A 24,898-nucleotide genomic window follows, 5' to 3' on the forward strand; every position below is an offset into this window, starting at 1 on the left:
AGTGGCACCTCAACCTCCTCTGAAAAGCTACAAGAGCCGATCAGACTACTTGAACGCAACCTCCATGCTAGCCGGTCAGAAATACGACATCCATAAGCTGCTATTGGAGGGTGTCCTATATATCTTCGGCTAGAGACAGATCTGCACCCGGCTACCGACCAGCCTAGGTATGAAGCTTCTTTAATTCTTCCTTTGATGCTAACTGATTTCTCCTTCTCTTTTGCAGTCGAAGTCATGATGCGAGCACGTATGGCCGGCAAGGCGAAGCTCAAGGACGTTGAAGAGCCATGGCCTGCAGCTGATCGGCTCACACGAAGAGCCCCAGGATGAGAGCGAGGCGACTCCCATCTTGGTGAGCAGAGGCGAGGCTAGCCATGCATTGAGCGAAGAAGCGGCCGCGAGATCCCATCCTCCATCCGAGTGACGCTCGATCATCCTGGTTGAGGAGCCATCGGGCTTTGCCTCCTCCGATGTGCCACTGAACAGGAGCAAGAGGCGCCAAGCAGAGCCCTCACCGCGCTCTGCCACCTTGGGGGCCCGGTCTGCCGAGTGGGTTGAGACTTCGACCGCTACTCCCCTCCCAGAGATTGCGATGGCTACATCGTCTGATCGGATGCCTTCTCTACCCAAGCTGCCATAAGGAACCCTTGTCGCGCCTCTAGTGGCCTTCATGCTGCCACCTTCGAAGCCCTCGAAGATTAAGAAGTCCGGCATCTGTCCAACGTCCGCGTCTTGCCTGTCAGTTCGAACGTCTTCGGCGCAATCGGCCCCGAGCTGCTAGCGTCATATCACGGTGATCCTCCACCTACCCACCGAAGAATACAATGAGCCGAGCATCAGATCTCAAGGCCCTGAGCACCAGATTATCATCCAGGGGCCACTCGCCAAGATCTGGGAGGAAGCCCAAGCCCGTGTGGCGATGATGCCTCCGGGCGCACTCGCAAACAACCACACCCAGATGTCCACTGGGGTAAGCTTCATCTACATTTACATACTTCACCCCCGATCGACACATATGTTTGTTTGTTGTCCGCAGTACTGGGTGGAGAGTCTGGCTATGTGCCATAGGCTCACATTTTTGGAAGAGGAGGTGTAGCAGCTGAAGGTGTCGAGCGGTCAATCCTTCGCCGCTCAAGAAAAGACAGACGCCGAGGTGGCCAGGCTGCAGACCGTTCTGGAGAAGAGCGACAAGCTACTTGAGGCCGAACAAACCAAGAGCACCAGGTAGGCCACAATGCTGGAGCGGCTCAACAAACAGGTCACTACTTTTGATAATAAGATTGAGTCGGCGAACGCGCGAAAGAATCGGGCCATTGCCGACCTCGACGGGAAGAATCAAGAGGCCCAGGCCCTCGCCCAAAAGCTGAAGGAAACTACGGACTTTTTGATTATCGAACGGAACAACCACTTGGTCGAAGAAACAACCCTTCACAACTAAAGTGCCTCCAAAGATACTACTACACTAGCCGCCGCCCAGGATGAGCTAGAGGGCTCCCGAGCGGCTTTGAAGATTTACCAAGACATCGAGTTGAGTAGGTTTGAGACTAGGAAGCAAGCCTACATCCACTCGGACGCATTTTGTGACAAAGTCACCGACTGGGCACTCCGACTGTTCGATCTGGTGATCGACATGATGATCAGCCAGCTCCAAGAAGGAGGCCATTTACTAGCTTCTCTGGCTGGCAACGTCATCAGCCAGGACAAGCTCATCGCCTCTCTGACAGATGATGCCTTAAGACTATCTTGAGTGAGGTCGAGCGTTCCTGAGTGAGGCTGAGTGTTCCTGTAAAATGCAAAATTTTTGAAATTTAAATGCATGTTCGTCCGTTCATACAAGCTTTACCTCCTTGTATGGTTTTTTTTTACTCCTTTTGATCATTTGCAAAAGATCTTGGACTCATTCATAATTATTCTATCAGTCGATCGACCCCTCTGGTAGTCAGGGTTTAACATCGTCGCTCGACGATTTGATGGATACCCGTGTTTAACATCGCCGCTCAATGATTTGATGTGATTTCGGATTTAACGTCTCCACTCGACCGTTATGTTGACTCGCGTTTAAGGTCGTCTCTCGACCGTTGATGTTGACTCGTACACCCGGGTTTAAGGTCGTCGCTCGACTGTTCATGGAGGTGCATTTAAAGAAATCTTCGCCTTTTGTTCATATGTTGCCCTGCGTTCGAAAGGCAAAGAATACAAAAAGTACAATATTCGCTCTTGCACCTCTCATCCAACCTTGTAGGGTTGAAGATGGTTCACACTCCATGACCTCTCAAGTTGTCTTCCTTCTTTGTCCTCCAGATAGTATGCGCTCAAATGGAGCTTCGGCACAACCTTGAATGGTCATGCCCATGGTGCCTCGAGCTTGGCAACGTCGTCAACCAGCTTCACTTTCTTCCAGACGAGATGACCGACCTGGAAGGACCTCAGGATCACTCGTCGGTTGTAATTCTGTTTCATCCGTTGCTGGTATGTCGTTAGCCGAACGACTGCTTTAGCGCCCGTCTCGTCCACCAGGTCGAGCTCCATATGCCTTCGTTCGACATTCCCTTTGTTGTAGAGTTGCACCCGATCGAACTCCACTCCGACTTCTACAGGGACAACTGTTTCACTGTCGTACATCAAATGAAATGGGGTTACGTCGATCGCCTCCTTTGGAGTCGTGCAGAGAGCCCACAGTACACCGGGGAGCTCGTTGACCCAGCTGCCTTCCATGTGGTCAAGCTGAACACATAAGATTCTGAGGATCTCCCTATTGGCAACTTCGGCCTGTCTGTTACCCTGAGGGTAAGCTACCGAGGTGAAGGCTTGTTGGATATCATAGCCTTCACACCATTCTCTGAGCTCTTGACCGGCGATCTGTCTCCCGTTGTCGGGCACGAGTCGGTGTGAGATTCCGAATTAGCAAATAATATTTTCCCAAATAAATTTGATAACCATTTGCTCGGTGATTCTCGCAAGTAGCTCGGCTTCTACCCATTTCAAGAAGTAGGCCACCGCAACGAGCAGAAACTTCCACTGACCGGTCGCCATAGGGAAAGGTCCAATGATGTCCATGCCCCATTGGTCGAACGGGTATGATACCGTGGACGATTTCATTTCCTCGGTCGGTCGGTGTGACATGTTGAGATACTTCTGGCAGGACAAGCAAGTGGCCACTATTCGAGTGACATATTCTTGGAGGGTCGACTAGAAATATCCGACTAGGAGTATCTTTTGGGCTAATGCTTGGCCACCCAGATGACCTTCACAAGAGCCTTGGTGCACCTCCTTTGGGATGTACTCGACGTTTTCCAATTCGACGCACTTGAGGAGGGGTCTGGAGAAGACTCTCTTGTAAAGTTGATTGTCGATCAAGGTGAACTGTCTGACCCTCTTCTTCAGCAAGTGAGCTCTTCTGGATCGGCATGTGTAGCTCCCGACTGTAAGAATTCTATCAGGGCCATCCTCTAGTCATCCGGGAAGGTTATTCCCTCCATTCAGTCGATGTGTGCCACGAGCGACACTTGCTTGATCAACTGACCTATGACGATTGATGTCAATGAACTAACTAGTTTCGCTAACTAGTCTATCGCCTGGTTCTCCGATCGAGGGATCTTCTGTATAACGACCTCCTAGAAGTTGCTCTTTAGCTTCTCGAAAGCCTTTATATAGAGCCTTAGCCGTACGTTTCTTATCTTGAATGTCCCGGATAACTATTGGGCGGCGAGCTGGGAGTTCGAGTGAATGAGGGCTTTCACTGCTCCTACGTGCCGAGCTGCCTGAAGGCCAGCTATCAGTGCCTCATACTCTGCTTCGTTATTAGTGGCTCGGTAGTCCAGCCAAACGGATAGCTACATCCGATCCTCCTGCGGTGAGATAAGCAATATGTCGATTCCACTGCCCTGCCGAGTGGACGAGCCGTCCACATATATCTTCCATGTTGCTGCCGGCTCATCACTCTGGACTTCTATGACAAAATCTACCAAGGCTTGTGTTAGAGTGTATACTAAAAGCCTAGCTTTTTGTAACCATTTATTTTGTAATAAAGAATCATTTTGGTCAAATGTCTACATTTATATGCTAAGTGTAGTTCAATTAATTTATATTGTAGATAACATAAAGTGTGGTGTCACACTCAGAAGATCATGTTATCAATTCCTTATAAATTATAAACAGCAGCTCACGATTGAGATGGAAAGGAACAAACCATTAGAATAGTCGTAGTGTATTAGGTATTAGTTTATCTTGACTGATAAATTATACTAGTACACTCTGAGTGTATTGAGTAAGACCATTTAAGGTAAGTTCCTTTTACACTGACTGAATAAAAGAACAAGACCTTGCTTATTATGCAAGTGTGTGCTTTTAATCCTAATATAATAACAAGCACATATATTTAGTATATATTTCTTTGACTTATCAATGGGTGAGATTTAGTTCGATAAATCAAAAGGTCCGATAAATTGGGAAATAATATTATATATAGTGTGTGTTGTTGATTATAGAAGGAAACTGTGTCCTAGTGATCTAGGTTGATAATGTCCCCAAGAGGAGCTCATAAGGATTGTCATGTAAACCCTGCAGGTGGACTTAATCCGACATAACGATAAGGTTGAGTGGTACTACTCTTGGACTAAGATACCAATTAAAGTGAGTTGTCAGTAACTCGTTTAATTAGTGGACATTCGACATCTTAAACACAAGGAGATTAACACACTCATGATAAGAAGGAGCCCAAAAGTATAATTTGGGATTGGTGCGGTTCAATAATAATTCTTTAATGGTATGAATTATTATTGATGAAATTAAGTTGGGTGTTCGGGGTGAAGATGGGAAGCTTAATTTCATCGGGAGACCAAAATCAATTTATCCTCTCGGTCACTATCGTAGCCTCTTGTATATAGAGAATTATACCCACCATCCTACCCACCCTTAGGTGGCCGACCAAGCAAGCTTGGAGTTCAAGCTTGGGCCAGCCAAAGCCAAGGGATTAAGCCAAGTTTAGTGGCCGGCTATGGCTTGCAACCCAAGCTTGATTGGCCGACCATATTAAAATAAAAGGATTTTATTTATTTAAAATCTTTCCTTATGTGGAAGCTATATTTAAAAGAAGAGTTTAAAAATTAAATACTTCCTTTTATAGTTTTCTACAAAAGATTAAGAGAAAGATTAGATATCTTTCGTTATTTGTAGTTAAAAGGAAGATTTTAATTTTGAAGAAAACTTTTCTTTTTGGAAATCATCCATATGTTTTAATAGAGAGATTTTAATTTATAAAAGTTTCCTTTTATAACCAACCATGAAGGGAATTTTTTAAAGAGAAATTTTTATTTTAAAAAATTTCCGGAAACAAATAAGGAAGTTTTAATTTTATGTTTAAAACTTGCCTTATTTGGAGCATGAGTAGGGGCCGGTCATAATAAGGGTTAAAAGGAATTTTAATTAAATTTTCCTTATTAACCAATGACAAGGAAAATAAAGAGAATTTTAATTGTAATTAAATTTCCTTATATGCCAAGACCAAGAAATATAAAAGAGAGGGAGGGAGTGCCTTCATGAGATACAACTCTCTTCTATTTTCCTCTCCTCTCTTCCTTGGTGGTGGCCAGCCCTTGTTCCTTGCTCTTCTCCTTTTCTCTTCCTCCTTGGTAGCCGGCGGCATCAACACTAGAGGAGTACTTGGTGGCAGGTTCTAGCTAGGAGAAGAAGGAGAGAAAGGAGACTTTGCTCTTGCATCCCTTGGAGCTTGAAGGTTGGTGGCCGAAACTTGCTAGAAGGAAGGTCTCTTAGTGGTTCTCATCTCGGTAGATTGTTGCCCACATAACGTCCGAGATAAGAAGAGGAATACGATAGAAGATCAAGAGGTTGTTACTTACAAAGAAAGGTATAACTAGTAATTCTATTTCACATCATACTAGTTTTCTTTGTATAGTTTTGAAATACCAAACACAAGAGGCTAGAGATTCTAGATTTTCGGATTTGTTTCGAATTTGTGTTTCTTTATTTTTTGATCTTGTTATTCGATTGTTCTTTTTGGTTAAACCTAGGGTTACTATAAGGAAATTAAATATTAAATTTCGTTAAGAGGTTTTGTCGAGACAGTGGTGGATGTTCCCATACCCAAGAAAGTCAAGTGCCTCACCATGTTTGACCTGGGAGCCGATTTTCGAAATAAATATTTAATTGAATTTGTAACATAGGTGGATTTGGATCTATAATGTTAAGTATCGTTTGTGATCCAAATCTAAACCTCTAAGAACAGATAAGTTAAATTTGGAATTAATAATGTTAAGTTCCGTTTGCGATTTCGAATTTAATTTCTAAAGAACACAATAGATTGTTAGGAAAGGTTCAGGACTTGTACAAAATTTTTGTACAGGGGAACCGGTACGATATTCCTAGGAATAACCAACAACTTGAGCTTTGATCGCTGCTCAGAGTTGGTACTGCATGTCAAACTCTCTAAGTTCTGTCATCCAGACGCCTCCGGATTGAGGATGACTCTTCCCAAAGCACTATTAGTCATCACAATTATTGAATGTGCCAGGAAGTACGGGCGAATTCTTTGTGCGACAAGTACTAATACATAAGCCAACTTTTCGAGACCAGTGTAGCGGGACTCAGTATCTTTTAATATATAGATCAAAAAATACACAGGCTGCACTTGGCCATTCTGCCTAACTAGAGCTGACCCGATTGCATGCTCATTGGATGATAAGTAGATCCAGAGCGGCTCACCCACAACTGGCTTGGCTAACACAAGTAGTGAGTTCAGATACTCCTTTAGCTCCTCTAGTGCTCGGTCGTACTCAGTGTCCCATTGGAATTTTGTAGCTCCACGTAGTATCTTGAAGAACGACAGGCTCTGATCGGACGACTAAGAGATAAATCTGGATAGCGCCGTGATCCGACCGATCAACCTCTGAGCTTCTTTCAAGTTCTGAGGCGGAGGCATGCCTTGCAAATCTTAGACCTTGCTCGAATTGGCTTCGATGCCTCGCTCGGTGACTATGTAGCCCAAGAAGCGGCCACTCTTCGTACTGAACAAACACTTGCTCGGGTTTAGCTTTATTCCATTTGTCCTCAACGTCCGACAAGTCTCGTTGATATCTGCGTATAGGTTAGCAACTCTGAGGGATTTAATCAGTATGTCGTCGATGTATACCTCCATATTACGATCGATCTGCCCTCGGAACACTTTATTCATCAGCCTTTGGTAGGTGGCTCCAGCATTCTTCAGTCCGAACGACATGATGTTGTAGTAGTATGTTCCATCGGCTGTAATGAAGTTAACCTTTTCCTGGTTCTCGCAGGAAAGCGGCACTTAGTGGTATCCCTGATAAGCATCGAGCATGCAAATCAGCTCGCAGCCCGCAGTCGAGTCCACCATTTGGTCTATCCTGGGTAGCGGATAGAAGTCCTTCGGGCACGCCTTATTTAGATCATAGAAGTCGACGCAAATTTGTCATTTGTTGCCCAGCTTGGAGACTAGCACAACATTAGCTAACCAACTCAGGAATTGGACTTCCTTGATATGGCCGCTACTCTATCTCCATCTAGATGATCACATTCTGTTTCGTGCTGAATACTCATTTCCTTTGCTTCACTGGTCGAGCATCCGGTCGGACATGAAACTCGTGTTGAATCACGCTGGGGTAGATGATGGGAAGCTCATGGTTCTACCAAGCGAATATGTCATGTTTTGTTTAAGGCAGGCGACCAGCTCTGCCTTCTTCTCCTCCTCCAAGTCAGTGGCGATGAAGGTTGTTGCCTCCACTCGGTTGGAGTGGATCTGGACCTCCTCCTTTTCTTCGTATACCAAGGTAGGGGGCTTCTCAGTGATCGCATTTATCTCCAGTCGTGGAGCCTTCCAAGCGGCTTTTGCCTCGGTCTTGACCATCTCCACATAGTAGAGCCGCGCGGCTAGTTGGTCGCCTTTGACCTCGCCCACCTGATCATCCATTGGAAGCTTTATCTTCTGGCAGTAAGTTGACACCACCGCCCGAAACTCGTTGAGGGCCGGTCGACCCAAGATGACGTTATAGGCCGATGGTGCATCCACCACTATGAAGTTGGTGATCTGGGTCCTCCTCAACGGCTCTTCCCCCAGCGAGATGGCCAACCTTGCTCGACCAATCGACAAAACTTCGTTGCTTGTGAATCCGTAAAATAGGGTTGCCATGGGCTGCTGCTCACTTTGATCAATCTGCAGCTGATCGAATGCCTTCTTGAATATGATGTTCATCGAACTTCCCGTGTCGACGAAAGTTCAGTGAATGGTGTAGTTGGTGATTACCGCTTGGATGATCAGAGCATCATCATGAGGGATCTCTATGCCCTTCAGGTCGCTAGGGCTGAAGCTAATCTGGGGTCTTCGGCCTTCTCCTTGCTGCATCCCATGACATGGATCTCCAACCGTTGAGTGTATAACCTTCTGGCTCGGTTGGAGTCGCCGCCGGTCGGCCCTCTGCCGATCATGCCTATCTCTCCTCGAGAAGCGTTGTTCCTGTTTTCTTCTTCCCAAGCGGATGGCCTATTTCGCTCGGTTGGGATCCTGGAGAGATCGGTGTCCTCCCTTCGCTGATGGTGATGATGCTTGGGCTCCTTTCTTTCTTCCTCTGGTCGCTCGGTCGATCAGTGCCTTTGTCGCTGATCGGGCGAAGGTGATCGAGCATGCTACCCTCTTGGGACCGGTTGACTGACGATCGGTGTTAGTCCTTGACAGTCCCGCGTGTTGTGTGTCGCTGACTGGTGAAATAAACAAAACATGGGCGTCCATACCTTTCTCTTCAACGCCTTAGGCTGACCAGATGCCACATGTTGCATGGCATGCGCCCTGGTCTCCTGGTGCGGTCGTGCTCCTCCAACCCTCGGACCTTTGGGTGGTTAATGGCTGCTTGATGGTCGGCGCTCGATCGGCGCTGAATATTTAGTCGGCGCCTCCTTTCTTCTGGCCGCCTGGGCTTCTTCCATGTTGATGTATTTGTTGGCCTTCTTGAGCATGTGGTCGAAGTCCCTAGGCGGCTTCCTGATGAGTGACCGAAAGAAATCTCCCTCGGAAAGCCCCTGGGTGAAGGAGTTCATTATGATCTCGGACAAGACCGAGGGGATGTCCATGGCCACTTGATTGAAGCGTTGAATGTATGCTTGGAGCGCTTCCTTGGGCCCTTGCTTCAGGGTGAAGAGGCTGACACATGTCTTCTGGTAGCGTCGGCTGTTGGAGAAGTGGTGCTAGAACGTGGCTCGGAAATCCTTGAAGCTTCATATCGTGCCATCCGGCAGCCTTCTGAACCAATGTTGTGCCGATCCGGAGAGAGTCGTGAGGAAGACTCTGCACTTCACTCCATTCGTGTACTGGTGCAGCGTAGCTTCATTGTCAAACCGATCCAGATGATCATCTGGATTGGTCGACCTATTGTACGTCCCATCGCCAACGGGGTGTAGTGTTGGGGTAGAGGGTCTTGTAAGATCTCCTCTAAGAACTGCATGTTGATCCGTTCGGGAGACATGTTGCTTCGGGGCGCTTTTCCTTTTTAAGCGTCCCGAATGGGAGCATCGTCTGAAGACGATCCTTGCTCCTGATGAGCTTAGGCTATCTCCCAGGGGGTTTGAAACAAAGCTCAATGGAAGGGGATCGGCGTTGGCGACGCTTCTCCCTGGGTGCCAGCCGGCCTTTGTTTCTGCCCCCATACGGAGAGTTACTCTGCTCGATCTTCTTGCCCCGCTCGCCTATCGGCCGCCGATGTTGCAGGCTACGACGCTAGCTGATCGGCTAGCGCCTGTTGTTGTTGCTCGATCATTTTTACTGTTCGTGCTTGGACAAGCATCTCTAGCTCCTCCTGAGTGAGCGTCACGGTGGTTAGTCATCTAGCGTCCTCCATCTTCTCGGCTCGGATGCAAGCTACGTTTCCATAGATGACGCCAAATATGATCTTGTCCGAAAGTAGATGAGATGGATGCTAGGGATGTGACACTTCTGTTGATCTCCAATGGACTTCGCTCATGTCTTGCAACACAAGCAGCGTTAGTGCCGAGCTAGGGAAGGGGTCCCCGGCGATGGCCCTTCGACGCTCAAGTCAGTCTCCAGTGAAGGAGAAGAAGAAGAAGTAGTAAGCAGAGCAACAAGAACTATAGCGAATAGTAAGATATCGCATACCTCCGTCGATGCTTAGACCCCCCCTTTATATAGAGTTCCTGTAGCGCGCGTGCATGCTTCCCAAGGTGAGCACGTGTCTCAAAACTTTTCCTGAAAAGACGTGTCAGTAAAGTGTCCCTGACATAGTACCTTAACAAGCCGAGCATATCTCTGAAGTGACAGTGGAAGCTTCCGCCGTACGATCTTTTGTATGACCATGCCGCCAGTCTACGGCACTAACTCTTAAAAGGATGTTGAAAGATAGTGTGTTGTGTCTGTTAGTGGGCCAAGCGGGATAGCCGCTCGGCCAGAATTACACTGTACACATGTTGTCTGTTGTCAGGCCGAGTGGGATGGCCGCTTGGCCGAAAATTCACTGTCTGAATGTTATGATGCTGGGCCGAGTGAGATGGTCGATCGGTTGAAAGTCCATTGTCCACGTGCTCTGTTGCTGAGCCAAGCGAGATAACCACTCGGCTGGAAGTCCACTGTTCGTGTGCTCAGCTGATATCAAGTCTGTTGCTAGGCCGAGTGGAAGAGCCGCTCGGCCCGATTTCTACATAATGTTCCCTTTGTCATCCTCTTATTTGAGCATTGGGTGCTCGACTCATGGCCGAGTCAAAGGTGATCTTGGATCGGGCCTTTTCTCTTCCCGATCAGGACATGCTCGTCCGATCGGCAAATGACTTCTAAGCGTTGACCACCTTGACTTTGATTCCCTTTGACCTCCACCATGGCAGCGGGGTGGGGCCCTTCATCATCATCGCATCAAGGATGATATTGATGACTAAGGCCGAGTTGTAATAGCTAACTTGTCCCCGGTCAAACTCTATTCCTTGAGATGAGTATATTGAATAGGTTTGATCAAACACAAGCCCCTTCTATATGGAGACTGATTCCTTTTGGGTCATATTTGACCAACCTTGACTTTAACTGATAGCTCAGCATGATTTTTTACCACATGTGACACATGGGGGATGCAGGCTTCTGTCATATAACAAGCCTTTTTGACAAGTCTGGTTGAAGGAGATATAATCTAACTGACTCAACTGTGTTGAGTTATCATCTACCTACCAAACTTTTGCTCAGAATGCTAAGTTGAGGTGTCAATGTTTTGTTAGGATAGCCTGCCAGTTCCTTATGGTCAAAGAGATAAGGCATCACATTTAATGAACATGGTATACATGATCGCATATCACCCTTATAATTGATGCATTGATCGTCGCATTAATGACTGATATGCAACATCTGTCTCAAATCGTGAGAGCACTTTATTGCATTAATTATGAAGGCATGTTGTGATGTAGTTGCTGATGCGACCCTAGATTCGGCGGTGGTGTTGAGTTGCTACTTATTGGACGATTGTAGTTGAACCATCGAGGAGATCGAGACGTCAGCTCATAGTTCGCTACTACTGCGCTTTAATGGGGGAGATTGTGTTGTAATCACAATAGTTCGGCTGTGCTATTTTACGACTTCTATGAGATCTCATCGTTCTTTTCTCACCATCCAACGACTCGGTGGACCAATGCAATAACCCTACTATGCGACCACAAACTTATATTTGGTCATCAACAAGCGATGTTGCTTTCATTAGCTTCTACGTACTTCAGTGTCTTTGCCTTCATCTTCTGATAGCACGGTAAGTTCGTCGTTATTTCTTCTCTATTTTGATCCTTTCACTCTCTCTTTGTTTTTCTTTTCGAACCCATGGTCGACGGCAAGCTATCAGACCTCTGGTATGATACCTAGCAATCTATATATATGAAAGATGCACGATTGTCTCTTCAGCTAGAGTTCGACATTTCTTTTGATCACAAGATTAGAATTTTAGTGTAAGTACCCCGAATTAGTTTTGATATGGTCAACCAAGTTAAGTTAGGTCCTTTTGTGTTTAATTCTTGTGTCTAAGTGTACAGGAGCTTAGGAATATAAGAAGTCGAGTGGAAGACCCAGCTAGAGAGAAGGATGACACAGGAAGGGAGTCGACAGACTCAGTGCATCCGAGAGACAAGGTACTACGGAAGAATACGCTAGCGGAAGAGAAGGAAACGAGCAACGTTTCCGAGGGATGAGAAACGGAAGTGGAAGACTTCTCGAGAAGAAGATCGGAGTTAGGTTCATGTGATCTAAATTCTAGCTAACCGGAGCATCACCCATGTGAAGAGAATCAGCTTGGAGCCTAATCTGCTTCATGGAAGGTGCCTCCAAGAGGCTTGGAGGTGCCCTTGCGCTTCAAGGAGAAGGCACCTCCAAGAGGTTTGGAGGCACCCTTGCACCTTCTTGTGGAAGGTTCCTCCAACAACGCTGGAGGTAGCCTAGACTGAGCAAACAATAGCCATTAGGCTACTATTGTGAAGAAGATAAAACTTTATCCTCTTGGAGGCGCCATAGAACTCTTTAGAGGTGCCTTCGAGCAACGACTATGTTGGTGCAATCGACCTCCAAGGTTTTAATGTCAGACAAATATATTTAAGTATGTTTAAGTATGGAGCTTGATCTAGGGAAGTTGTAGGCTAGGCAAGGGAAGTCCTAGTTGGAGGCTAGGCATGAGAAATCTCAGTATATCGTAGAAGCCAGGTGGATAGGTCTGGAGGACCTGATCCCTGAGTAGCCTAATACTGAGGCAAGGGAAATCTCGGTATATCGTGGAAGCCAGGTGGATATATTTGGAGGACATGATCCCTAGGTAGCCGAATACTGAGTCTTGGTGAGTGAAGCTAGGTGGAGAAAACCCTAGGGGGTGGTAACCCTAGGTAACGAGAAGTCTTGGAGGAGTGGACTCCAAGCAAGGTTGATCGGATGGTTTTCGGTCGACCGCGCGCGGTCGACCGGACCAGCGGATCTCGGTAAATCTAGGTTTAGGTTTACCATTGTATTCTACATTATTATTGTTGTTGGCTAATATAGTATTGCAGGAAAGGTTTTAGTGGATCAGGCGATCAGACACTGAGTAAGCAAAGTCCAAACATATCTGGAGGACTATGTTTGGCAGGTAGGTTGAGGTAAACAACTGGAGGAGTGACAGTGAGGTCGGGTTCCCGAAGGGAACAACCTTAGGTCGCTGATCCAACTGAAGAAACTAGGAAGGTTTTAAAGTTGAGATCAAGACAGTTCTACTATCTTTTATATTACTCATGCATTAATAATATTATTACTATGCTAACATCTATTTTGCAGGATTCTTTTCTGTCTAACACTGTGTTGTAGGTCCGGCTGGATTAGTCGACCGAACCGGAGGATCGGTCGACCGAACAAGAAGAAATCAAGGCAGTGTTCAGATCAGACCAGAACAAACCGAGTCTAATCAAGCCATGATCGGTCGACCGAACAGTAAGATCGGTCGACCGAACCTTGATGACTCAGCACAGACAGCAACAATCAGGAGCAGAATGAAACTACACTGATCGATCGACCAAACCGGATGATCGGTCCACCGAACTATCAATATTAAATGCACAGTAAATGCGAATCTTGGCAAATCTCGATGAACAGGGAAGGAGCCTATTCGGTCGACCGAACCCTTAATGGACAATTAATGTTGAAGATCAAATCAGCAATCAGATCTTAGCCAGGAAGGAAGAGAGCTAGTTCGGTCGACCGAACACAGGGATCGGTCGATCGAACATCGATGATCTTATGAATTGAAGTTTGAGGTCTGAGGCTGGAAAGGGTAATCTGTTGTGGTTCAATTCTATGCTAGTGCTGCTCGTGCAACTGCTCTACAATTCCTCTACACGCAAACAAGTGCCAACCAAGCTTCAACTCTTACATGCAGTCGGTATACTATATTGTTTTTGTATTGCACTTAATCTTATATAAGATAGTAGGTTGTTACTATCTTATATCATTGTATTTTGTACGCATTACTTCTTTCTGAGGTTTTCGGGAAGAAGAATCTTAGTGGATTGCCCATCGGTGCTGTCAAGGACCGCGAGCCTTCGAGTAGGAGTTGACCTAGACTCCGAACGAAGTAAACAAACTTGTCTATTTACTTTCCGCTGTGCACGACTCTGATTTCAAAGGAAAAGAGAAGTTTTAAAAAAAGGCGCGATATTCACCCCCCCACCCCCCATTCGCTCTATCAGACTATATTTTTCCAGGGGCTATAAAAGGACCCTTAGGGCTAAGAATTCAATAGAACTCTAACAACAACTCTTGTAATCATGTTCCTAGTCTTTTCTAAGCTTTCAAAGTGTGTAAGAGGCTTCTTCACCTTCAACAAAGAAGAATTTTAGTACGCTTTATCTATGTGTATTTTATGTTTCATAATTATCATAAATATTTATCTATGTTCTTGCCTTTATCATGAACTTATGATGTTTTCTATCTTCTAATTCAATGTAATCAATAATGGCTAATATTAACAACATCCCTACACTTACCTGATCAAACTTTGCCTAGCGGAAGGAATACATTATCATAGTTTTGAGTTGTATGGACTTAAACTATGCATTGAGGCACGATTATCTTGTACTCCTGACTAGCACTAGTGAGCATAGGTTTGAATTTGAAAAGTGAGAGAGATCAAATCGCATGAGTCTGAGCATCATGAAGCCTTTAATTATAGAACTAATTAAGGGCTCCATAATTGAAGGAGAGGATGATCAGACTTTCCTAAAGCAACTATCAAACCCTTTCACCTCAAATGAAAAGGTTGAGATAACTACAATATTATCAAAGCTTGTCTCAATATGGTATAATGGAAATAAAAGCATTAGAAAGTACATCAAGGAGATGTCCAATCTCACCATAAGACTAAAGGCACTAAAACTCGAGATGTCTAAGAGTGTTAATGCATTTTATCTTAATATTTCTACTTGCATAGTTCACCTTTTTAAGATTTGTATAATATTCAAATAGAATAGGGGACATAAATAAGCTTATTACTTAATGTATGCTAGAGGAGGAGAGATCGAGGGATGAGACATTTGAAATTGCTCACCTAGCATTCACTTCTCAAGGTTCGAGTAAAAAAAAAAAAAAATGGCCAATATTAAGGATAAAGATAAGAAAATTACAAATTCTATGGTTTATGTTCATAAGGAGCAAAAGAAATAAAATAAGAAATTCATTTATTTTTTTGGCAAGAAAGATTATATAAAGGAAGACTGTTCAAAATATGCCAACGGGCTAAGAAAGTAAACTTCCTAACTTTATTAGTTCAAAAGTCAACTTAACTATTGTGCCTATTGGTACTCACATACTTGTCACTATACAGGATGATCTCAAGAGCCGACTGTCGCTTGATGATAAAAGATACATCTATATTAAAAATGACAAAAAGGTGTAGTGTCAATAGGTGTTTTTAGACTTTATTTAGGAACTGACATTTTTTTGGATTTCGATAATACTTTTATTGTACTGTCTTTTAGATGGAACTTAATTTCCATTTCTTATTTTGATAAATCAGTTACTTTTGTTCATTTTTCATCGAATTTTTAATATTTTCTTAAATTCAGTATTGATTGGCAATGGTTATTTGATTGATAATCTATACAGATTAAACACCTTAACGCCTATTGACAATGAAATTATAAATAACATAGGTACGAAAAACAATTTGACTTATGAGAATTGTTATGACATAGGTGTTTAGAAACAACGTATAGATAGGTTGATTCTTGATTCCTTTGATATGTCAAACTTTGATGTTTGTATAGAGTGTGCCAAGGAAAAAATGACTAACAAAAGAAATAATGGTGTGGGTTGATGTAGTGAAATCTTAGAACTAATACATATAGATATATGTCGATCGTTCCCCAAGGCATTTTAGAATGAACACACATATGTATTAGTTTCATAGATAACTATTTGTTATATGGTTATTTATACCTTATTCATGAAGTCGCAATATTTAGACATGTTTAAAATTTTCAAAGCTAAAATTTGAAAATCAACTAGATAAGAAAATTAAAGTTGTTAGATCCAATCATGGTAGTAAATACTATAGTCGATATGACAGATTAGGTGAACAACATCATGAATCTTTTGTAAATTATCTTGCTGATTATGGGATTGTTCCTTAGTAAACCATGTCTAACACTCCTAATCAAAATGTATATCTAAATGGCAAACCAGGCCCTAAAAGATATGGTAAAAAGTATAATGACCTTTTTTCTCCACTAGTGTCTTTGTGGGGTGAGACACTCATAATTGTATTATATCTACTTAATAAAGTACCTATTAAGGTTGTGTCTAAAATCTTATACAAGATGTGGACCGGTAAAAAGTCTAGTAATAGACATTTATAATGCAAGGAAATTGAATTCAAGGACTATCAACTTTAATTTTATAAGTTACTCTGAAAATTCTAGGTGCTATAAATTTTATGAACCCTCAAATAAATCTTGTTTTGATACAAAAATATCAAATTTATTCAGGATAGTGGAAGTATTAAGGTTAGGGACATATCTTTTGAGTACAACATTAGAGATACTCTTATGGTTACTGCTAGTGCAATGAGTAATGGTATGATACTTATACTCTACATTATGGATATTGCATATCTAGGAGAAGTATTAAATCAAGTTATTCTCATGTCATTTTCAATACAATTGGAGGGGCATTCCACTGAAATTGAGGTATTTCCTCATATGGATGAGTAAGTACCTCAACCACAAGTGTCATTAAGATGATTCACTAGGGAGAGGAAATCCATGATTTTCGTGATTATGTTTATCTCCAAGGACATGAGTTTGACATAGGATTGAAAAATGATCCTATATCTTTCTAAGAAATCAAACAATACTCTAATCCCCAGAGATGGATTGAAGTCATGAAAGAAAAGTTGAAGTTTATAACAGATAGTGATGTTTGAAAACTTATCGAATTACTTGAAGGTATGACATCCATTGGTTGTAAATGGATATTTAAAATCAAACGGGATTCAAAAGGTAGCATCGAGAAGTATAAGACTCACTTGTTGCAAAAGGATTTACTCAGAAAGAGAACATTAATTATAATAAAACTTTCTCACTTGTTTCAATGAAAAATTCTCTTAGGGTAATCATGACACTTGTAACTTATTTTAATTTAAAGCTACATCAAATAGACCTAAAGACAACATTCCTCAATGGTTGAATTTCTTAATTGTGATATTGAAAAGAATATATATAAGGTACAATCAAAGAACTCTAAATCTAAGGACCCAAAACATCTAATATGTAAATTTAAAAAGTTAATTTATGACATCCCATTAATGGTATCAGAAATTTGATCAACTAGTTATTTCATTTCGTTTTAAATAGAATCCTGTTGATCAATATATATATGTCAAGTTCATTAAATAAGTTTATTATATATATTTGCTATATATGTGGATGATATTTTATTGGCTAGCAATAATAAAAGTCTATTGGATGAAACCAAGTCATTTTTATTAGGTAATTTAAAAATGAAAGATCTTGGTAAAATATTCTTTATATTAGGCATACAGATATGTCATGATCGCTCAAAAAGATATTCTTGAACTTTCATAAAAGGTCTATATTAAAAATATACTTATATGACATGTAAAACTGTGTATCTCGTGGCATGCCCGTGTCTAGATATTACAAATTCAGTTTGCGATAGTGTCCATGGTTAGAACTTGAAATAAAGAAGATGCAACAATTCCCTTATGTGTTAGTTGTGGAGAGTCTCATGTATACGCAGGTGTGTATTTGTCCGAATATATAATAGGAGTGTTAGACAGATATTTAAATAACTCAGGATCAGTCCACTAAAAAAGAGTGAAGAGAACAATACAATATTTACAGAGAACTGAGGAATATATATGCTCACGTACTTGGAGGTGATTGGATATTTAGACTTTAACTTTATTGGATGTCTAAATATATAGAAGACCCACTTTGCGCTATATTTTCATATTTACTGGAGGAGATATATTACGGAAAAGTATCAACTAGACATTAATGGTCACTTCTACTATGAAAGTAGTGTTGATAGCATATTACAAAATATCCAATCATGAAATTTGGTTGCCGAACTTCATCACAGCACGATGGACCATTGATGACATTAACAGATCATTGATGAGCAATTGTGATAATTAAGATTAATTATGAATTTGTATTATTGAATATAAATTTACATGTATAAAACCCGTTAGCATGTTCCCTTACTACTGATGGACTGATAACGAAATTGGGTTTATTATAAATGGAGTGTGGTCCCTATAGGATTTTGGGTAAAAAATCAAAGTTTCCTTACTATCCATTGGTGAGAAGAGTATGGTGTAATCGCCTAAATCCCTACGGAAGATCTGCATCCACTATTTCTTCACAGGATTTAGAGGACGACAAGGACGATGACAATTCCATTACATTTAAGTTCATCGTCTTAATTTATGCAATTTACTTTCTGCTATAAATTCAGTATTATGTATGTGTGTGTGTGAGTTCATACGATTTTATAATTCATGATTTAGACAGCCTTCTATATAGAACTTACTGCATTTGGGAGCAACAGCTATGACAGAATGCATGATCTGCAACGAACTCAGTGGAGAATCTGTATCCGCACACCTCAAGTTGATAGTAATTGACTGCGTGATGAAGTAAAACCCGCAGCCACTGAGTTACAACCTGAAAGCAAAGGTGGATAAAAGTGTTAGTTCGATCAATGAAATCAGAGAATCACACACACACACACACACACACACACACACACACACACACACAAGTTTCCACAGAACCTATGCTTTTCGTAGAACTTTACTACGTTTAGGAGAATGATTGATCAGCAAAAGACTCGTTGGAGGAGAATCCTGGGATAGCAATGTACTGTGTGATAGAGTAAAACCCAAAGCCACTGAGCTACAATCTGCAAACACACCCTAACAAAGAAGGGGAATGGAATAAAAAGGAAGAAAAAACGTGAGGAGGAAGAGACAAAAGAACTTCTTGGAGAAGTCAACGTTTGTGCAAGGATATTACTTTATTTTGGCAGAATATCAAAGAGCATTTTGTTTATTCATATTATTAAAAAAAAAATAATCCTTCTCCGTCCATCTATATTTTTCTATCTAAAATATAGATAGAAAAGAATTTGTTTTTAGTTTTTTACCATTTTTTTATTTATCCATTTCACGATGATCAAATTTGCTTGAGAATTAAGACTTGCTCGGTTTAATTTTATTGGCATGTGATCCAATAGATATTTGAAGTATTTTACAGTAGATTAGTAGGTGTAAAATGTCTGATTCGAATCTAATCTTCTCATTCAAAGAGTGATAATCTTCATAATTTATCTACCTATAATATTAAACAGTTTAAAGTCAATGATATTAATTTTTTTTGCTTCAATATTGGAGTATCTCGTAACCGTCCAATGACGTTTGTTGCTTGTTGCTTGTTGCTCTAGCTGTTTTTACTTTTTTTTTACAAAATGTGGCGCACGAGAAGTGTTATATTAATCCCGTGCGTGGACAAGCTCTTGCTCACGCTTGATTATCACGCCTTTTTTTTATTAGGAACATACCATCCTCATCAATTCCCTCTTAAAATTATACAACTGTTGTCCCTTCAAGACGGTGCGATAATTAAAATATAAAATATTATCACATGAATTTTTGGAGTCAAAACTCGACGTGATCGAACATAATCTCTTCATGTCTTGGCCATTTGCACTAATGACTAGTAGTCATCCATGATTTACTTCCTCCGTGTTGACTTAGAGACAAGTTAACGGGGACGTTGAGACGAACAAATCATATATATTTTTTTTTTACCACTATTAGATCGATTTTAATTCTAGATCGATTTCTAATTATAATCGTGAATGGATCAGACGGCATTAAAATTGAGTATTTCTTAAAAGGAAAATAGACCGACTGGACGTGACTCTTCGAATTCTTTTTTGTTTTCTATTTTGAAATCCCTCGCTCGGTCATCCCATCCCATCTTCACCAATCATTTCCACCATACTGTTTGTTGGTGGTCTACTCATTCATGAGTATAATATAATTGTACGATAATTTATAAAATTGAATTATCTTTTCATGTAATGATTAATTTTAATTTTTTATTTACTTTTGACAATTATGAGATCACTAGGTAACTTCCTTTCAATTAGGTTTCAATTTGATCAACTTGGAGTTTCGATTTAAATTATTTCTTTTTTTTTTTTAATTCATTCGACTCGCCAATTTACAACAGGACAGAATTCCCGTGAACTGGGTGATTGATTCCGATAGTAGAGAAAAATAGAGACGAAATCAAGAGAGCCTTTTGTTTTTCACTTTCACCTGTTCTTTTTCACACATAGAACCAATCAAATGTAACAGTGTATTGCTAGGAATAATAAGAGGTTTCAGACATCTATCCGATCAAAATCTAAATAAATGATCATGAATGATCTTGCATGAGGCCATGAACGAACCATCAATGAATTGACATTGAAGTTGACTAAATCATCGATCACCGGAAAAAAGTAAGGGCTGATGGAGAAACTAACCAAAGCCTGAATGAAAAAGAACAAGAAGGATAGAATTAGAATGACGGTCAAGGATTTTCCAGCATAGTTATTTCGACGCTTAAATAAGTCTTCGACCAAGAGAATAAAGAAGAAGAATAGTGGTTTAGGATTTTTAGAATTCTAGATGTGTGTGCGTGTACCTGCAAGAGCAAGCAACCTTTTATAGTTGTATTTGTTGGTGCGGTTAGCACTAACGGTCTAACTTAGGTTTTGATGAATGACAAAGTAGATTAAGTTAAATTTATTGTGATCTAACACTTTGACTGAGTGTGCAGGAGAAATCCAACTAGGTCAACGGGCTGACCAGATAGTTGGTGCGAAGTCCAGATAGGTCAACGGGCTGATAAGATATCTGGCACGAAGCCCAGCTTGGTCGACGGACTGACCGGATAGCTGGCACGAAGTTCAGACAAGTCGACGGGTTGACCAGATGTCTAGTAGGTAAGTTAAGGTAAGTCACTGGAGGGGAGTGACTTGGTCAGGACGCATTCCCAGTCAGGGAACTTCGGCGCTGATCCAACTTAGAACCATTTCGGAAATCTAAGTTGAGATCTTGACTAGATTCTGGTCTTGGGGAGACACAGAATCTAATTACTACTCTGTTTGAACATAATTGTGTTAACACTTTGTTTTGCAGGGTAGTATAATTTTTATTTTACCTCGGACTAACATTTTCTTACATGAAAACGAGTTTTTGGAAAATGGTGGTTCGGGTGCCCGGAAGGGATTCGGGCGCCCGGAAGGCAAATCTTATCTTGACAGCTTGGAGTGCGTTGATTGGTTGGCCGACGTCACGGTCCAGGGGCCCGGAAGGGATCCGGGCACCCGGAGCACTCCTATAAAAGGAACCTTCCACCAGAGCTTCGAACAACTTCTTCTACGATTTCTCTATTGTGCTCTGCTCCTGCGATGCTGCGAGGCTTCTCCGATAACCTACGACCCATTTCCTTATTCTTGTTGTCAGTATTAGTTTAATAATTCCTGTACTTATTTTGTAATCATTTTTGCGAATTATTAGTGATTGCCCAATGAAAGCACTCGACGAGTGCAGATCTTGGAGTAGGAGTCGAAAAAGGCTCCGAACCAAGTAAAATTGGTTGTGTTAGCGTTGCCCTTACTTTCCTTATTTCCGCTATGTACTCGAATTGATTTTCAAATTCTCGACGATCGTTATTCACCCCCTCTAGCGAACTCTACGATCCAACAAGTGGTATCAGAGCAGGTACCACTCTGATTTGGTGCAACCACCAATTAGACAAAGGGGGTGAAACCTTTATTTTATTTTCTTTCAGTTTTCAATTTTTTTGATATATTCCAAATTGGTACAATTACCTCTTTGGAAATTTTTTTCATAGCAATTCAAACTGAACTGGTGTAAAACCAATTCAGTCTTAAATTTTTTACTTTTTCTCCCACACTGCTAAATCCAAGACCAAGTCTTGGCATCCTCTTCTTTGTTTTTTTTGTGTGTGCAAGAATTATGGCCCAAATCGAGCGATTCAACACTGTCCGTCCTCCCCTGTTCAACGGTGATGACTTCCCATACTGGAAGAAGCGAATGAAGGTCTATCTAAAGATTGACTTCGACCAGTGGTTCAGCGTCACCAGAGGATACAAGACTCCTGTCGACAACTCTGGAAATTCGTTAGACCCTAAACAGTGGAATCTGAAGATGAAGAAGAAAGCCCAGACGGACTTCAAAGCCCTCAACACATTACAATGTGGGCTAACAAAGGAGGAGTTGAACAGAGTAGACCCGCATGAAAATGTGAAAGAATTATGGGACAAGCTCATCGAACTACACGAATGGACCAACGACGCTAAGGTAACTAAACATGATCTTTATTTAAATAAATTATTTAATATAAAAATACAGGATGGAGAATCTGTGAGTCAACTCCACGCAGGATAAAGGATATCCTCAACGGGCTTCATACCATCGGCCACCAAATGGAGAACCACGATTTAATAAGGTACGCCTTGAACACGTTTTCTCGAAATGCATTGTGGGCATCCATCGTGGATGCCTACAAGATTTCAGAGAATATTTCAAAATTAAAATTAGACGAATTATTTTGTGAAATTGAGTTACACGAACAAACTAACGCCAGAACCGAGAAAGGTGTTGCTCTTTTTGCAGGTTCCTCCAAAAAAAAGTCAAAAACTAAGCCTGAATCTGAAGGTGAGTCTGATCAAGATTTAGAAAATGAAGAACACCTGGTGAACTTGATAAGGAAAATGTTCACCAGGAAAAAGAAGAACTTCAGTAGAAAAGACCTACAGAAGATCAACTCCACCACCGAATCAAGAAATGTGACCTGCTTCGGATGCAACGAGAAGGGTCACTACAAGAATGAGTGCCCAAAAAAATTGAAGAACGACAAGTCAAAGACAACCAAGAAGAAGGCACTCAAAGCAACGTAGGACAAATCATCTTCAGAGGAATCAGAAGACGAAGAGCAGAGGCACCAAAGCCACCTCGCGCCGATGGCCCGTGAATTAGAAGACAAATCGGAAGACTGGTCCAAACCGAATCAAGCCACAAGTCCGCACTCGTTTCTGAATGTTCCGAGGAGGTATACTTTAGTTTAAACAAAAAGTTTTTAAAGTTATTGCTTGCCTAGATAGAAAATTAACTGCAACTGAAAATTAAAATAAAATGCTCCTTGAGGGAAACCAACACTTCAAGGAACAAATTACAAAATCTAATCCAAATCAAGTTATACAACTTGAGGAGGAAAATGCAACACTAAAAGTTGAAATCAACAAACTTAAAGGGTTATTAGAAAATTTTACAACCAGATCTAAAAACTTGGACTTAATTCTAAAAAGTCAAAAAGGTGTATACAATAAATCTGATCTCGGATACAAGTCCAGTTCAATAAATAAATCATTTGTATCACTCATAACCCAAAACAAAAATCAAATTAAAGCTTGAGTTCCAAAAGCGTGCTTAACCACGCAAGTAGGAATCAATCAATACTATATACCTAAAAATAAAATATATTATGTAAAATCAAATAACCTAAATCAAAAGCTAAAATATAAACCTAAATCAACTAAACTAAAACCAAACTATAGAAATAACCATAAAACCAACTTAAACCAAGATTATAATCAAGTATATTATAATTATAAAAGTAATCGACATAAACCCAAAACTAAAACCTAAATAAGATAATTAATTCAGGGGGAGGCTCCAGAATAGTTGACACATCCAAAAATAACCTACCCTTCAGGGTAATTAGGATTAGCTTAAAAAGGGACAAAGTTCAACTTGACCTACGGTACTGGTGAAGTTTTAGATGATAGTAGTTTAGGGAAGCTCTGTCTATGCATGTCTAGGAGAATATGACTTTGACCTGGTGCATTTGGTTGAGTGGAACTAACTGAAGCTACCCCTTACAGATCCTAACTAGTTAGACTAAGATTTTGTACTAAGTTCAATGGATGAGACTATTTGAAAAACCTCGAAGGCATGATTACTCTAATGATGTCCAGGTGACTCACCATAGCCTAGAAATTTATCCAAAGAATGCTTGTTTGTTGAGCCCAAAGCTAAACCTGAATTTAACACAAAGTTAAACTAAACCCTGAAATTGAACTTAACTCATCTTATAAAAATTATAGGATTCCCTGATTGAAAACATAGATCGGGTGAGATGACTAAGGATTTTAAAATTAAAATTAAATTAAATTAACATTAAATTAAATTAAAATTAAAAATTAAATTAACTTAAAAATTAAATTAAAAATTAAACTAAAAATTAAACTTAAACTTAAATTAAAATTAAAAATTAACTTAATTAAAAATTAACTTAAAAGTTAAATTAAAATTAAACTTAAAATTAAATAAAAATTCAAATTCAAGTTAATTTAAAAATTAAAATTAAAATTAAAATTAAGATTAAATTTAAATTTAAATTTAAATTAAATTCAAATTAACTTAAAATTTAACTTCTATTAACTTAAATCAACTTAAATTAAATTAATATTAAAATTTTATATAAAAATCAAAAACCTAAAGTCAAAAACCAAGGGTGGGCGCCCCTGGTATTCAACTCCGAGCGCCCGGAACACACTCCGGGAGCCCCGCCTCGCCCCTGCTCCAAGCGCCCAGACCCCGTTCGGGTGCCCGGATCGCCCTACATAAGGGGTAGCAGGGGCGCCCCCAATAGATGTACTTTCCTCTTTTGCAAAGGCCTTCACCAGGCTTTAACGCAAAATAAATCAAATTTTAAATTTTCTTTTCTTCCTCCGGTTATTACGCTGTTGCAAAACAACCAATGTCGTTAGTTCTAT

At 41.1% G+C, this 24,898-nt stretch overlaps 1 protein-coding gene across 1 annotated transcript in view; it reads right to left on the reverse strand.

Moving 5' to 3' along the window:
- The window catches only part of LOC121975450 (ent-kaur-16-ene synthase, chloroplastic-like), a 28,155-nt gene extending 9,462 nt beyond the window's left edge, over positions 1-18,693 (reverse strand). The window contains exon 1 of the mRNA XM_042527111.1: positions 18,572-18,693. Coding sequence (XP_042383045.1) covers positions 18,572-18,605 — 34 coding nt within the window. The 5' untranslated portion in view covers positions 18,606-18,693. The remainder of the gene's footprint in view (positions 1-18,571) is intronic.
- Positions 18,694-24,898: the final 6,205 nt, after the last annotated feature.

Source organism: Zingiber officinale, chromosome 4B, assembly GCF_018446385.1.
Source record: "Zingiber officinale cultivar Zhangliang chromosome 4B, Zo_v1.1, whole genome shotgun sequence".
Taxonomy (NCBI): domain Eukaryota; kingdom Viridiplantae; phylum Streptophyta; class Magnoliopsida; order Zingiberales; family Zingiberaceae; genus Zingiber; species Zingiber officinale.